We start from the raw sequence: 17,157 nt of genomic DNA, 5'->3' as shown, positions 1-17,157 counted from the left end.
GACAGGATTAAACACTTTAATAAATTGGCAAAAACAACTGTGCTGCTAAATCTGAGAAATTCATTGCTACCCTGGGAGCTAATATAACTCACCCCAGTCATCAAGGAAATTATATTCTATTATGAATTAACAAACACAGGAAAATTATGATAGTTACCATTATAATTCACACAATAAAGTGATTCTCCTGGTAATGGTTTCAGGGACCAAATGCTTCCACTCCATTGGTGAAGGAATCCCTAAGGAGGAAGGATTCTCACTCACCTCCCCCGCCTTACCAACTGTCAGACCCCAATCGCTCCTATCTTGTGTCATTGGCCTTAAAGCATTTCCCAGATGCCAATATTTGATCTCCAGGTGAAACAATGTGGTAACTGCCTAACCACGATTGGGGAAAACTAAAAAGGGGTCTGGTTTTGGCACCGAGAGACAGAGGTGTAAGGATATTTCCCGAGAACTTCGGGTAGTCAGAAGGGCTGTGGCAGAGCTGTTGGACGATCCCAAAGGCCCTAGAGCCTAGATGGTCTGAGCTCTGTTGTGCGTCTGGTGCGCGGTTCAACTTCTCCAAGCGTCTGAGAACAGAACGCTCGCTCACTGCCGGTTAGCGGGCGTCAAGTTTTGGACTACATTTCCCAGATGGTTTTGCTTCCCGGCTGCGCTGTAGTACTTTACTAGGGCGTGTCTGGGAAGGGAAGCCACAGTTAGTGAGCGCTTCTGGGGCTATTCCATCCGCTGCTGCCAACCCTCCGCTGCTGCCAACCCTCCGCTGCTGCCGCCGCAGCTGCCGCCCCGCCAGATGATTGGAATCCTGCTCCTCCTTGTCCCCGTTCTCCTGTACCTTGCTGCACCGCAAATCAGGTCTGTGCAAATGTAATGCCTTCTCTTGAGAAGTTTCGGGGGGTGGCCATTAATCCTTACCGAAGCTCTGTTCTTCAAAAGAAGGAAAAGGAAAATTCCCTGGGGAGGCGGGGGTGGGGGGGATAGGACTGCAAGTAGGCCGAGGCCGGGTTCGGTAGGTCGGAGGAGGCCAGGCTGACCTGGATGCGGGCAGGGTGGCACCAGGAAACCACAGGCCTGTAGGAAGGGGTTGCAGACCGGAGCACCCTGTCTTGTTTCTCCTGTCCCATTTTTTTCATCTAAGCATTCCTTGTTTCCGGCTCCAGCGAACCCCGAGTGCAAGGCTACCTCAAACACTTAATTTTACAGCTTTGGGAGTTTCAGACCCTAAAATGCGGTGTGGACCTCCAGACTATTTCTTCCTTAGCTCTCACGTCTTCATCCTGCCCTATCTAGCCTCTTGCTTCCAGTCTTTAAAGTACAATGGAACGATTCAACTTTTTGCTTTTAAGAAACTGCCCCTTAATGAGAGTCGTGACATCTGCAACCCTATGCTTGCTTTCTTGTTATTGTTAGATTCTTGCTTTCTCTTGGGTGATGTTGTGAAGGAGAGAAACGAAAGGGTCATGAGCCCTATCCTGCCTTCTTAGCAGAATTATCGGGATAGGAGTCATGCCCTGGGGTCTCCAGGTGAGGCTGAGAGAATGAAGTGAGTGGGCTCTTAACCAGGTGACATGTGGGGCGATGACTGGCTGCGTGCCTCTGGAGAATCAGCAGCGAGCTGCGAAACAGGCAGCCTGCTGATTGGTTCTGAGGAAATCACCAGTAGTGACGGTGGACCAGTGACTGAAGAGACATACTTCCTCCTGAGGGGCAGGGTGTATTATTTGAGATGGAGTGGCGGTATGGTCTTAATTGTGTGTGTGCGTGTGTGTGTATGTGTGTGTGTGTGTGTGTGTGGTTTTTGCTTTTTGCCCCAGTTTTACAAACTTTCATAATGTTAACATTTTATGTTGAATTACCTGTTTATCAACGTTGTAAAGTACCAGTTATAGACAGATGACATACCAGATCTGACAATTAAGTTTGCGAACTTGTTGCAACAATGTTGCTAACGTTTTTTGATATCAGAGGGATTAGTCATTATGAATTTGCACCAACTGGACAAACAGTTAACCAAGTGTACTATTTGGAAGTGTTGTAAAGGCTGTATGAAAAAGTTAGACGACCTGAAATTTTTACCAACAATTCATGTCTCTTGCATCACGACAATGCACCAGCTCACACGGCACTATCTGTGAGGGAGTTTTTAGCCAGTTAACAAATAACTGTATTGGAACACCCTCCCTACTCACCTGATCTGGCCTCCAGTGACGTCTTTCTTTACCCAAAGATAAAGGAAATATTGAAAGGAAGGCATTTGGATGACATTCAGGACATCAAGGGTAATACAACAACAGCTCTGATGGCCATTCCAGAAAAAGAGTTCCAAAATTGCTGTGAAGGGTGGACTAGGCGCTGGCATCGGTGCATAGCTTCCCAAGGGGAGTACTTTAAAGGTGACTGCAGTGATATTCAGCAACAAGGCATGGAGCACTTTTTCTAGGATGAGTTCGTGAACTTAATTTTCCAACCTCCTAAGAGCTCAAACTGAAGCCACGTGCCTGCTAATCAAATATTTATCCAGTCTTTGTACTGCAGTAAGTAGCTCTAAGCAATTATTATCACCCTTGTAATAAACTCACTTTTGTTCTTAAGTGAGCACAGAAAACGCTTGTTTCCTTTCCTCCAACCTTCCTTAAACCTATAAAAGAACAGCAGTAAAAGGAACCAAAGCAAACTTCATGCTTGGGAGCTGAAGACAGGGAGGTTGCAGGAACCTCTGGCCGAGACAGGCAGAATGAAGCACTGATGAGCTCTCTTTCTCTGTCTGCAGGAAAATGCTATCCAGTGGGGTGTGTACATCCACCATCCAGCTTCCTGGGAAGGTAGCTGTGGTCACTGGTGCCAACACAGGCATCGGGAAAGAGACAGCCAAAGAACTGGCTCAAAGAGGCAAGTGTATCTGCTTGGAATTCCCTCCTGCTGCTGCCGTTTTATCTCTCACATTGATGATCATTCTTATTATTGCCTCCCCATTTTGGAATTCAGGAACATTGCAAGTGCCCCACTAATTTGCTCACCTAAACCTAGCACAATGCTCTACATATAATGGGCACTTAATGAATATTATTGATTTCTTTCCTGATTTGTTCATCAGATCCCTGTGTTGTGAAATAGGGGTAAAATCAATAAAACAGTAGAAAATAGCAATCCACGTTAGTATTAGGTCTCTAAGGCCCACTCAAAAACAGAGCTGACAATTTGTCTCTTGTACATTGTTTGACAGGAGCCCGCGTATATATAGCTTGCCGGGATGTACATAAGGGGGAGTTGGTGGCCAGAGAGATCCAGAACGTGACAGGGAACCAACAGGTGCTGGTGCGGAAACTGGACTTGGCTGATACTAAATCTATTCGAGCCTTTGCTAAGGGCTTCTTAGCAGGTAAGTGTAGAACCTGAGACCGTATTGTGGGTCTTGTGATCAACATGGCAGACTTAGCTAAAAAGAAAAGATCCCTCTCCCTCTCGAATATATAGAAACGCTAGATAACATATAACCAAAAACTATTGATTCGTAGCTGAACTCATTAGTAACAAAGGGACATCCTTAAAAGGCAGACATAAAATGTGAATGCAAAACCTTGTACTATCACATGAAAAGCAAATCCAAGAGCACTTTGTAGGCACATCCCCTCATAACCCAGGGACCTAGATCTCCCAAGAAAAGCAGCATCCACTGAAATAAGCTTATAGTCAGAAATTACTAACCACATGAGAAAATGAACCATGAGAGAAAGCTGCAGACGCAACAAAGAGGTAAAACCAGTATTTCTTTTGGGCCCTGAATCCCAGGGGTGGGGGAGCATTCTTTTTTTTCTTGCTTTGGAATATTCCCATTCAGCTTGGGAAGTCTCTCTGTTGGGAGAGGTGGCTGAAACACTTCCCAGAAGCAGTAAGTAAGTATCTCCTGAACTGGAAAGATTGGAAAGGCCATTTGGTAGTATAAGATGGAATTTTGCCCTATAGTTAAAGTATGCAGGATTCAACTAAAGTCTTACAATGAAAACAATACAAAATAAGTATGAAGGGAAAATGGAGGATAGATTGAAGTCCTGCATCCCCATGCACAAAGCCTGGGTTTGAGGCAGATTTCTAAGATGTAACAGCTATGACTGGCCACTTGCACACTCCATGTCCTCCTCCCTGCAGAGGAAAAGCATCTCCACATTTTGATCAACAACGCAGGAGTGATGATGTGTCCCTACTCTAAGACAGCAGATGGCTTTGAGATGCACATAGGAGTCAACCACTTGGGTAAGAAATCTGGTTTCATCACAAAGCTAGAGGGAATCTAAGCTTTTTGGAAAAATTAGGGGTCAGACTGAGCTTTCTCTGGGGTATGATTGGACCTCAGCCATAATAGACTGTAAGTAAATAATAAATAGCATGGTCCTGCGAAAAAGCTCAGGGATAAACCTGAGGCCCACTTGAGGTTCTGCCCACTTTTTTTTAAGTGTGTTTTTCCAGGACCCATGAGCTCCAAGTCAAGTAGTTGTTTCAATGTAGTTGTGGAGGGCGCTGCTCACAGTGGCCCATGTGGGGATTGAACCGGCAACCTTGGTGTTAAGAGCACCATGCTCGGCCACCCAGTGGCTCAGGTGATTGGAGCACTGTGCTCCTAATGCCAAGGTCGCTGGTACGATTCCCACATGGGCCAGTAAGCTGCGTCCTCTACAGCTAAGATTGTGAATAACAGCTCTCCCTGGAGCTGGGCTGCCGTGAGCAGTTGGAGGTTGGTGTGAGCTGCTGTGTGCTTTGGTGGGCTGCTGAGTGCCACCACAGGCTGCTGAGTGCTGCCACAAGCTACCGTGTGCCGCCATGAGCGGCTGGCAGCCTGCGTGAGTGGCTGGCAGCTGGCGAGAGCTGCCGTGAGTAGCCGACCTACAACCGGTGACCGACTGCCTCAGCCAGGGGGAGCACAAGGCTCAAGGCCCCTAAAAAAAAAAAAATAGCATGGTGCTCTAACCAACTGAGCTCACTGGCCACCCCCTCCTCCTATTGTAATCTGTGATCAGATTCCGTTTACTTTGGAGCACTTTTGAACAGCCTGATTGTATAGGGGGTTGTATAGCTTTATTCATAGTGATCCCTGTGGCCAGCATCAGGCAGAGACTGCCTGCTCTTAAAGACTGATATTAATCCAAATTGGAATGAGAAGGGATTTCATGTTCATATTTAGATAATCCAGACCTACCTCATAGAAAGCTGTGTCATGTCTTTGACTGTTCCTATTTCCCTATACCCTCACTGAACTTATTCTGTAGTTGATCATGAATTAATGAGGCAGAAAGCCTTATTCCTGAGTTCCCGGCTTCCCAGAGCTGAGCCCTGCTCACCACCACTCCCTTTACCTCTGCATTGGCCCTGAACTCTGTTAATTCTGGTTTTTCGTATAGGTCACTTCCTCCTGACCCATCTGCTGCTGGAGAAGCTGAAAGAATCAGCCCCGTCAAGGGTAGTGAATGTGTCTTCCTTAGCACATCACCTGGGAAGGATTAATTTCCATAACCTTCAGGGCGAGAAATTCTACTCTGCAGGTCTGGCCTACTGTCATAGCAAGTTGGCCAACATCCTCTTTACCCAGGAACTAGCCCGGAGGCTAAAAGGTAGGCTTAAAAGAAATGAGTGTGGAAACATGAGTTGGGAAGTAGCTAAAAGCCACAGGAATCGAAACTGTTTTCTGGAGTCTATTCCCTGGATAGGACCTGCTTCCATGACTATAACTGGGTATAGTTTTGGTAAACAGCCCACTACTGAATATTGGAGATGGCTGGTAGAGAAAGGGCAATTCTGATTTTGATTCTGAAGGCGTGGCTTTACCACTTACTAGCTGTGTGACCTGCAGCAAGTTACTTAACTTTTCAAGACTTATTTCTTCATATGTAAAATGGGATTATTTCACGGGAATCGTCATAATTCAGGTCTCATGAGCAAGTCAAGGTTTTTTGCTCGCAGTGATACTTAACTAGAAGGGAGGCACCTGAGCTGGCACTAGATCCAACTGTTAAGATAAAACAAGTGCTGGGACTACAGGATGAGGGAGGGTCCTCCCTAACAGCCAAGGGTCAAATAAGAGGGAAATACATGCTTGAGGAGAGGGATCTCAAATAGAGTTCTTTAACATCATCTACTCTGGATTTCCAGTCAAGGCAAAGGATATCCAGGGTGGACAATTGGAGTTGCTTAGGGGTTGAGGCAGGTAGAATTCAGGCTCAGGGAATCAGACACAGGAGCCCCACTGTTGGAACAGGATCATCAAGCCATGTGGACAGCTGTGAGATGGGGAGGAAGGAAGCTGGTGGTCAGCTCGGTTCCTATGCCCAGGGCATGACATCATTTGTCAGCTCAGGATGGATCAGGATCAGGATGATGAAAACTATCCAAAGCTTTGGTTAGGGAGCTAGGGCGGTCTGGAGGTGTAAAGATGGGCCCCTCTATGAGGATCAGAATAAAGCAGAGGATATACGAGTGAGGAAGCCTGATAGATGTGAGGATTTGGTGGTAAATCATCGTGGTGCGATGAAAGAAATCTGGGCATGACAGAAGAGTGATTCATTCAACCATTCAACAGACATGTATTCAGTGCTCGTGCTACTCTATGCACTGGATTAGGGGCTTGGGGATGGACTGGTGCATAAGACAAGGTCCCCTCCTTGATTTGGTTTACATCCAATGGGGGAGAGAGATAATTATCAAGTATTTATACAACTGTTGCATGTAAAATCAGTCTAGTAATGAATCATTTTCATTGTAAAATTTTCAAATAATATGGAAGTATATAGAGTTAAAGGTAGAAACGCCCTTCACTTGTTCCCCTCTCTCCCCCTCGTACTTTTCTCCTCTCAAGAATCTACTGTCAACAACTTGATGTGCACCTTCCCAATCATCTTCTTATGCATTTACATATGTATATATCATACACAACGAACTGAAATTCCAACACAGTATCTTGGAGATCTTTCCACGTAGTAGAGATTTACCCCATTCCTTTTGTTGGTTGCATTGTATTTCATAGTATAGATGTTAGTTTATTTATCCATTTCCTTAACAACATCTAGATTGTTTCCTTTTTGTTGTTGTTTCATTATCATTGTTGTAAATGCTATAAAGGGGAACCACGAGGACTTTAAATGGATTTGGAAGGGACCTTGTCCAGTCTGAGGGATCAGGGAAGACTTTTCTGGGGAAGTGAGTTGCAAGCTGAGCCCTTAGAGAATGATTAGAAGTTAAATGGGTTACAATGTGAGTGGGGTGAGATGTCTGAGGAACATTCCAGGTAGAAGGAAGGGCTACACGAAGGTCTGGGCTTAGTTTGAGAAACTGAGAGAAGGCCATCATGGTTAGAACATAGAATATAGAATATGGGTCATCTAGAGTAGACATTGAGTTGAAAATTATACAAGTCCTCAGTTCTTTATCTGCAATTTGTGAAATCCACAAAAGCCTGACAATTCAGTCTTTTCAGAATCTTGACACCAAAACTCATTGGGCAACAAAACCTCACCACTAGGAGGAAGAATAGGTAACGGACAGTAGATGTATATGCACCATATTACCTTTATAAAATCAGAAAAAAATCTGGAAGCATTTCTGGCCCCAAGGTTTCCAGTGAAGAATTGGGGACCTGAAATAGCATATGTGTAGGTGTTATTTAATACTTGCCACGCACCAGACACTATTCTAAGCTCTTTTACATATGAACTCATTTAATCCTTAGAACAATCCTGTGAAGTGCAAGTCTTGGGAGTATCCCCATTGTGCAAATGAAGAAACTGAGTCAACATCAGGATCTTGCCCAAGGTCACACAGCCAATGAGTGTTAGAACTGGGATTCGAAGCTGGGCAGTTTTTGTTCATGTACTCTGCTGTCTTCGGCCATTCAGCAACATCAAATTCTGTCTTCCCCTCTCTCTATGGCACCCTCATCAGGCTCTGGCGTTACGACATATTCCGTACACCCTGGCACAGTACACTCGGAATTGGTTCGGCACTCCTTTTTCATGAGATGCATATGGCGGCTTTTCTCCTTCTTCATCAAGACCCCTCAGCAGGGAGCCCAGACCAGCCTGTACTGTGCCATAACGGAAGGGCTGGAGACTCGAAGTGGGAATCACTTCAGGTATGAATAGATCTGTTTTTGAAGATACAATTTTAAAAGTACATTCTTTAACAAAGCTTTTGTCTCCAGGGTTTTTACCATTTAATAGGGAAATTGGACTCATTCACATTTTTATGTGGTAACTGCTAGGTTTGATTTTATTCATGCCAGACTGTTGATTATACTGATGCTTATGCTTTCTGGTTGTTTCTTTTCTTCCTACTTTTTGTTACGTCAGTCCAGTTTTTTGTTGTTGTTGTTGTTCCCTTTTGGACTCCTAGTTCTATTTTTTTACATTAAAAAGAATTTGAATCTGTATTTCTCCGTTGGCTTCAGGATGAAAATAGTATCAGTGGACTCCCTCTTGAATAAGTGAAGACATTTAAAACTTTATTGTAGAGAATTTTGAATATACACAGCACACAGAACAGTATGTTGATTCCCATATACCCATAATCCAGCCTCAACAACCATTAACCCATGGCCAGTCCTGCCCCATCCCCATTTACTAATCCTTCCCATATTTTCCTCACCCCATACTATTTTGAAGAAAATCCCAGATATCACATAAGATCACAGTCTTAACATGTTTTTAAATCCGCCTTCAAGATTTTGTGGCAATAACGCAAAGTTTTAGAGCAAAGGCTATAAATAAATCAAGATTTGAAGGAAAGGTAGACAGTCATCATGAAAGGCTATAATGTCAGATTTAGAGAGGAGCCACAGAAATTATTTCAGTGGAGGGAGATATAATCTGGTCTGTGCTTTAGAAAACATCCCTGGTTACTTTGTTTCATGAATGAGTAAGTACCCCAAGTGAGAGAATGAGTGCCTGACTTAGGGTAATGACAACTAGAATGAAAAGAATGGTAAAGTGAGAGAGGCCCCGAAGAGGTAGAATTTTTACCACTTGATGAGCAATTGAGTGAGGAGATAGGGGAGGTTTGGTGATCTCGGTTCAAGCCTGAGTTATTAGGAGATTGACGGTAACATTAACTGAGACATCAGACATGGCAAAATAATGTGTATAACTTAGGTTTCTTTGATCCCAAGGCAGCAGAAATGGACTCTGGTTAATGTCAGCAAGAAGGGAATTTATTAAAATATGAGGTACTCCTAAGTTCCAAGGGTAGACAGAAAAGCCAGGCTTAGAATAGAGTGGCCAGTCAGCTGGACTCTCTGATTGCTCTAAGCCTGCCTCTTGAGCTACTCTTTGGAGCTCCACTCTCTCGGGAAGCAGCATTGGATCTCCTTCCCCCTGGCCCCCACCTGCCATCCCTTCACCCCCATTGCCTTGGCCAGGGGGCGACAGGCAGGTACTTGATTAATGGGCTCTTCAAAACACATCCGAGGGGAAGAGGTAATTCCACAGAAAGAAATCAAGCTGCTATTGCCAAAAGAATGTGGAATAAATGTTCAACCAAAGCGTAACAATTGCCCACTATGTAATAAACGTGACTCTGTACAGGTTGAGTGTGTTTTCCATAAGACATGTGACTAGAAATGTGTAGCAGATAGTTGGAAATGTGGTCTGAAGTACAAGAACATAGATTATTTCGTTTTGTACGCTGGAATGATTTTCCAAGAGTGACTGGATTCTTCTTCCCTGGAGATTTTAAGAAAAGAAATAATCCTTTATCTTAGTTTTGACTGAGTGGTTTAAAGAAAGCCAGCCTTGAAGCCATGATTACTGAATTGACTTTTGAAGAGCCTTTTCATTGCCGTAGATTTTTAATTTTAAGTACTTTGAAGATCAAACAGCAGCCACGTAGGCCGCTATCAAGAAACGACCAACATAAAAGTATCTTGAATGAAGCCTTAGGACCTTTGCACTGGTTGTTCTTTCTGCCTGAAATCACTAATCTACTTTTTTGTCTCTATGGATTTGCCTATACTGGACATTTCATATAAATGGATTGATAGCATATGTGGCCTTTTGTGACTGTTTTTTTTTACTTAGCATTAAGTGTTGAAGGTATATCCATGCCAAAGTATGTATCGGTACTTCGTTTCTTTTTATTGCCAAATATCTCATTTTATTGATACACCACATTTATTTATCCATTCATCAGTTGATGGGCATTTGGATTGTTTCCACTTTTTGGCAATTTGAATAATACTGCTATGAACATTCGAGTACAATTTTGCATGGACATTTCTCTTGGGTATATACCTAGAAGTGGAATTCCACTAGAATATGAGTCCTATGTTAGTTCTGTGTTTAGCTGTTGAGGAATACTAGACTGTTTTTAAAAGTGGTTGCACCATTTTACGTTGCCACAAGCATTTTATGAGGGTTCCAGTTTCTCCACATGCTTGCAGACTCTTGTTATTGTCTGTCCTTTTGATTTTAGCCATCATAGTAAGAATGAAGTAGCAGCTCATTGTGGTTTTCATTTATTTTCCTGCTAATGATGTTGAGCAAATTTTCATGTGCTTAATGTACATTTATATATCTTTGTTGGAGAAATGTTTGTTTAAATGCTTTGCCTATTTTTAAACTGGATTATTGTCTTTTTATTGGTTAGTTGTAACAGTTCTTTATATAGTCTAGATACAAATCCCTTATCAGATATATGATTTGCAAATATTTTCTTCCATTATGTTGGTTTATCTTCACTTTCTTCATGGTGTCCTTAGAAGCACAAAAGTTTCTGATTTTGATGAAGTCTAATGTATCTGTTTTTTCTCTTGTCACGTGCTTTTGGTGTCATATCTTAGAAACCATTGCCTAACCCAAGGTCACACAGATTTATTACTGTTTTCTTCTAATAGTTTTACAGTTTTAGCATTACATTTAGGTCTATGAACCATTTTTGTTAATTTTTCTATATGGTAGAGGTAGGGGTCCAACTTCATCCTTTTGCATGTGGATTTCCAATGGTCCCAGAACCATTTGTTAAACAGATTATTCTTGGAGGGTGGCCGGTTAGCTCTGTTGGTTAGAACCTGGTGCTAATAATGCCAAGGTTGCCGGCTCAATCCCTGCGTGGGCCACTGTGAGCTACACCTTCCTTAAAAAAAATAAAATAAAATAAAAAGATTATTCCTTCCCCATTAGCTTGGGAGCTGTATTAGCCCACCTTGGGATGCCACAACGGAAGTTTATTTTCTCAGCTCTAGAGGCTGGAAGTCTAAGATGAATGTGCCGGCAGGGTTGGTGTGTGGTTCTCTTCCTGGCTTGCAGACGGCAGCCTTCTTGTAGTGTCTTCACATGGTCTTTGCTCTGTGTGAGCACACTCCTGGTGTCTCCTCCTCTTCTTATAAGGACACCAGTCCTATTGGATTAGCACCCCACCTTTATGACCTCATTTAACCTTAAATACCCCCTTAAAGGCCTTATCTCTAAAGATTGCGGTTAGAGCTTCAACATATGGATTCTGGGCAACACGAATCAGTCCATAATAGTAGCCCAATCAAAAAACAATTGATGTGAATGCAAGGATTTGCTTCTGCACTTTTAATTCTGTTCCGTTCATTTCTCCCAGCCTTACCAGCTTGATGTCCTTATGCGAATACCTCGCTGTCTTGATTATTGTGGATTTGTAGTAAGTTTAGAAATTGGTCAGACGATCTTTTACCTATACTGATTAATACTTACCAAAATCCCACTGGAGATGTCAGCCGATGCCTTAACCACACTGAAGTCGCTCTTACTGTAGTATTTGAATAGGTTTTACAGTATTTCGTAGCTGACAAGGCATTTTCCTGTTCATTGCATCATTTGCTCGTCACCATAAACTTGAGAGGAGTGTAAGGCATCGTGCAGTGCAGGCTGCAGAGGCTTACAGAGGCCAAGCCATTTCCAGAGGCATACAGAGCCTTTGGTTCTCAGTGATGAGCTTTTCACTCAGAAATGGCAAGTTGTGCTGGTAAGTTCCCTTAAACAGACGTACAATACATATAAGGCTGGTTTATTAAATGGAAAGGTATCTTTAAGTGGTATGTCTCAATTTTCCATACATTTAAGAACCATCTAGAGAACTGGTTGTAAACAGATTCCTGGGCCTCAACCCCAGAGATTCTGATTCAGTAGATCTGGGGTGGGGCCCCGAGAATTGGCATTTCTAACAAATTCCCAGATAGCACTCCTGCTGCTAGGCCATAGCCCACACTTTGACTGGCACTGTCTGAATGGACCTAGTGTTAGGTGTTTGCCTCATGTGGTTATTTCAGACTTGTCAACTCACCTTTTCACCTTCAGAATTTGCTTCAAATGTCCAGGAAGCAGTTTTCTTGAAATAGTATAGTTTTTAAAAGTACCTTTCACATGATTTCAAATGTTTTGATCTGTTTACTCAATAATTTTTTTAAACCATTCATTGAATACCTGCTGTGTACTAGATACAGAAAATATAAAAATGAGTAAAAGAATTATCCTTGAGAAAATTTTCTGGGCGGTGCAGAGTTGAGATCCCCCTTCTGTATTTAATAGGGACTTGAAACAATTAGAATGACGGCAATGAAGAGAAGGCATATGAATCATTGGGTACCTTGTTACCATTTCTTTTCTGCTTTCATCTTTTCCTTCTTTCGTTATTTATGAAGCTGATTTTGTTTTTCGAGTTTAAGGACAGTTATCGAGTTTTCGAGTTTAAGGACTGCAGGAAGACCAGAAATAAGTGTGTTGGGTTTTTTTGTTTGTTTTTTTCCACTCCAAACATTTGTGACCAATGTAAATAGCAGGATCTCAGTTCCATGACACGGTACAAAGCCTGAAGAAAGGACCTCAGAGATTTATTTGAACAAGATGGACATATACAGGTGTTAGACAGGCACTGATACTATAGTTAAATACTGTATACATACAAAGGGGGATATAAAGACTAAATGATATGCATTTATATCAAACAAAGCATTCTGATCAGAGGTGGTCTAGTGAGATCTAAAATGTAATTACATTTTCTCTGGGGTAAAGATTGGAGAATGAAGAGATTAACACTGGATTTGTGAAGAGCCTAGAGGACATGTTATCCCTAGGTCATTTTTGTGTCACATTCCTTATCCCAGATGGAGAGTGGACTCCATTCTTAACCCAGTTCCTTAAACCCCTCTCTTTCCCTTCCAGTGACTGCGATGTGGCGTGGGTCTCTGCCCAGGCTCGTAATGAGACGATAGCAAGGCGGCTGTGGGATGTCAGCTGTGACCTGCTGGGCATCCCAATGGATTGATGGGTGGTGGCGGTTGGACCACTCAGTGCACCCTGCCAAAATGATTCTCCTTCAGGATGGCCAAAACCTTGAGCACAAAGAGAACAAACCTTCCAGCCTTACCAGTTCAATGTCCAGTAAAATCCAGGGTACACTGCCAGATTCATCGAGACACCTTGCACTTGTCCAGAATCACTTTGGTTCTATTACCAGAGTTACTAGAGATACCATAGGATAAGTAGACCTTCATATGACCTGCAAACTCGTATTTTCCTTCTGAAACCTACTACCTAGGAGAACCAAAACTTTAGCAGGGTTGATTTGAGGCAGTCTGGACTAGTTTCTACCCTCTATGTTCACAATGAAGTGCCAACCAACCAACCGACCAACCAACCTTCACTTGAAGAAGGCCACAGCCTCCGCTGAACTCCAGGAGTCACAGTGGCTTTGCTCAAGAGCAGGGCTTGTCCCTCATCTCTTAAGAAAACCATCATGGCACCAACATCTGAAATCTTTCAGGAAATTTAGCTGAATGTGGACTGGCACAGCTTTCTCTCTGACAACCTAAAGCCACTGCTAAGACATTTTCCCATGCCTTGACCATGAAAGAACTTCCTTTTCTAAGCAGTTTGTGGAGTTTGTAGGATGGCAGAAATTCGGAGGAAGGCAGAAATAAAAATCAAGTTTAAACTGTCATTTTCCTGCTGTTTCTCTGACCAGCAAGGGGATAGTGAAAGGGGCAGTTTGAGAAAGGAGGCTTCCTGACTTCAGTTACTGACCCCAGATCCATGGAGGCCTCCCTTTTTGCCTGAGATTCTCTTAAACCAGAAAAAGGGGAAAGCCTATTTGGTCGTTGTTACCGAGTATATGTATTCTTGTGTATTTATGCAGTTGGGAGTATTTTCACAAAATTCAAAATAGCCACAAAGGAGCAGTCTTAAACTGAACCCTGGTGCAGGTAAATGATCAGAGTTGGAGCAAGCCAGTGTCATCCAGTCTCTGATACAAATGGGTAGAGCTGCAAGCGGAAGCAGACTCTATATGTTGATACCTACCCACTAAGAAGCACATGGGTAGCAGAAAAGAGAATAAGCCTGGAACATAATGCATGCAATGAAGGGACTACTTAAGGATTAAAAAAACCAAACTAACAAAAAAAACAACAACTAAAGATGGTAATATCCAGCTATGGAAGAATTAAGGGTAAGCAGAGCACCTGAGTTACAAAGACTGCTAAGGCACTATCTTAACAAGCACCAGTTAACTAATATGGCAGGAAAAAAACAAAACAGACAAAAACACCTCAATTCTTTATTCAACAAAATTATCTTAAGGACTGATATTGGCAGTTACAGTCAATTGAATAATCTTTCAAGGCATTTCCTTGCATTATCTTAACAAGATTAAAATGTCTATTTGCTTAAAAAAAAAAATCTACATTTTATTTGGAGAGCTTTTACAAAAGTAATGCTGCCAAAGGAAGTCTAAGGAATTGGTAATGTTTCCATCACTTGTTTAGAGTGTGTTATTCTAATAGTTTGTGATTTTCTTGAACTGACAATTATATATTTACTCAGTGGGGAAAAGAGTTATAGGACCCCAGTCTTCTCATGTTTGTAAGTTAATAATCTTTTGTTGAACTTGTTTTGATCATTAAACTATATAGTCAGAAACAGTCATTTTATGGAAAAATTGGAAAACTTTTGATAATAGTAGAATAACTGAATTAATATTTTACTTTATTTATATTGACCTGTCAATGACAAAGAAAATATTTTGATTGTTTATCATGTTTTTTATTTTCCAGAATAAAAACTAAGAATTAAAGGAAAGTTTAGAGTCAACAGAAACAATTAAATGAAAGTTTAATTATAGTCAAAAAAAGAAAACACTTCATTATTATGGTTATGCAATCATTTCTCATTCTAAGGATAATTTGTCCCAGATCATTTCTCATTCTATGATAATATGTCCCAGAATCTAGCCACAGTACACTCGACTGAAATGCCATTCACTCAGTTGTGTGATAATTTGATTATTCATTCACCTTTTTTTTTTTTAATTTATTGGGGTAACAATTGTTAGTAAAATTACATAGATTTCAGGTGTACAATTCTGTATTACATCATCTATAAATCCCACTGTGTGTACACCACCCAGAGTCAGTTCTCCTTCCATCACCATATATTTGATTCCCCTTACCCTCATCTCCCACCGCCCACCCCCCTTATCCTCTGGTAACCACTAAACTATTGTCTGTGTCTATGAGTTTTTGTTTCTCATTTGTTTGTCTTGTTTTTTTGTTGTTCATTTACCTATTTTCTACTTTTATGATGCTGTTCAAAGATCATTCTTTTTGCCCCCCTTCTTCCCCCTCTCCTCCCACTCTGGTTCAAGCTGTTGTTTCTCAGTCTAGTTGTGTAGGACACAGCTCCCTGGCCCATGCTGGTATTTATAGCCTTGTGCTCCTCCGGGCTGAAGCAGTTGGTCACTGGTGGTCAGTTAGCCACTCACAGCAGCAGGCGGCCACACAGGGGAGGGGATGGGAACCCCGTTGCTGGTGGCAACCTCCAGCTGCTGACGGGAGTCCAGCTCCAAGGAGAGCTGCTGTTCACAATCTCAGCTGTAGAGGGCGCAGCTCACATAGGAATTGAACCTGGCCGCATTAGCGTTAGGAGCTCGGTGCTCCAATACCCTGAGCCACCTGGCAGGCCCCTCAAAGGTCATTCTTTCCATCCCAGGGTATTTATCTCTCTTTTTTGTACCTGCTCCTGTTATAACATGCTATGGGACTTCACAGCGCACTGCCACTAACACTCAGACTTTGCTATCGCTCTATGCTTAATAGATATAAGGAGCTCAACAAAAGTTTGTTGCATCAATGGTCAGTGAACTCAGTAAAAATAAGGGTCCAGGAAACATAAGTCACCAGATCGTTTCCTCCTGAACAGTCACATATCTTTTAATATGAGTGGGAAGTTTAAAGTATTGGGCTGCCAAGCAAACATTTCAGAACGGGGTCCTTAGGCAAATCATGAAATCAGTAAAAATGGGAATTCCCTTTCACTGAATCATGAAAACCATGGAGCGCAGGAAAGGACATTGTTAATACATCACACTTAGTGGGAAGGAGACTTGAAGCCGCGCCGCCTTGCTCACCACATTATAAATTACCCAAGCGCAGAGAGTGAACCTTTTATTCACCAACATATGACAGACCCCTGCACAGTGACTACGCTTAACATTAAACACCTGCTGAGCGAAAGGTTGCACTAAGGCAAGCCGGGCTGCTAGTGGCTGAGTGTGTTTTGGGGATCACACCGCAGGGGGACGAGATCTGAAAGAATGTGACCCTGGTCACTTGACCTCCCCAGAAAAAGTTCTTTACCTAAAGCTCGAGGACAAGCAGGGACCGGGCCCCTCTACCTTTCGAGGCTGAAAGCTGCAGGTCGTGAACTAAGGAAGTTAGGGTGGCCAAACAGTGCGATTACAGTGAAGATGAAGTTCGGGCGCGTACTGATACCAAACCACTGCGTGTCAGCTTCACCCTTCGTTGCTACGGCGCTGGCGGAACCACCGCCCCCCGCAAGGCTTGACCTCTGAGTCGGAGCGCTTTCCCCCGCCGAACTACAGCCCCCGGCATGCACTGCAGCGTAAGCCCGATGCCGGAAGCCAGGGCCCTAGAATGAGGCGGCCGCGCTGCCGGTGCCACGGATCCCCGCAGTCCTCTCCTCTGTGGCACACTCCCCATCTATGGGGTTGGTATTTCCGGACTACGGGACTGTCGCTCACTGCGGCGCGACGTCGGTCCCACAGGAGTCTCCCCAACAGCGCAGTCCTGCCCATTTTCCATCAGGCTTTCGCGCTCGGCGCTCCCTCAGTGACAGATTGAAGGGGTGGGCGTTCCGG

General features: G+C 43.1%; 1 protein-coding gene across 1 annotated transcript; it reads left to right on the top strand.

Annotated features, from left to right (window-relative positions):
• Positions 1–695: 695 nt before the first annotated feature.
• On the top strand, positions 696–13,944 carry RDH11 (retinol dehydrogenase 11). Its single transcript, XM_019733663.3, has 7 exons — positions 696–858; positions 2,774–2,892; positions 3,227–3,382; positions 4,150–4,254; positions 5,397–5,606; positions 7,930–8,119; positions 13,167–13,944. Exons 1-7 carry the CDS (start codon positions 797–799, stop codon positions 13,267–13,269), a joined length of 945 nt encoding a protein of 314 aa, XP_019589222.3. The 5' UTR covers positions 696–796; the 3' UTR covers positions 13,270–13,944.
• Positions 13,945–17,157: the final 3,213 nt, after the last annotated feature.

The sequence above is a fragment of the Rhinolophus sinicus genome, chromosome 3, assembly GCF_057876585.1.
Source record: "Rhinolophus sinicus isolate RSI-liver-muscle chromosome 3, RSI-T2T, whole genome shotgun sequence".
NCBI lineage: Eukaryota > Metazoa > Chordata > Mammalia > Chiroptera > Rhinolophidae > Rhinolophus > Rhinolophus sinicus.
The sequence above is the reverse complement of the archived record's forward strand: the minus strand, read 5'-3'. Positions and strand labels throughout refer to the sequence as shown.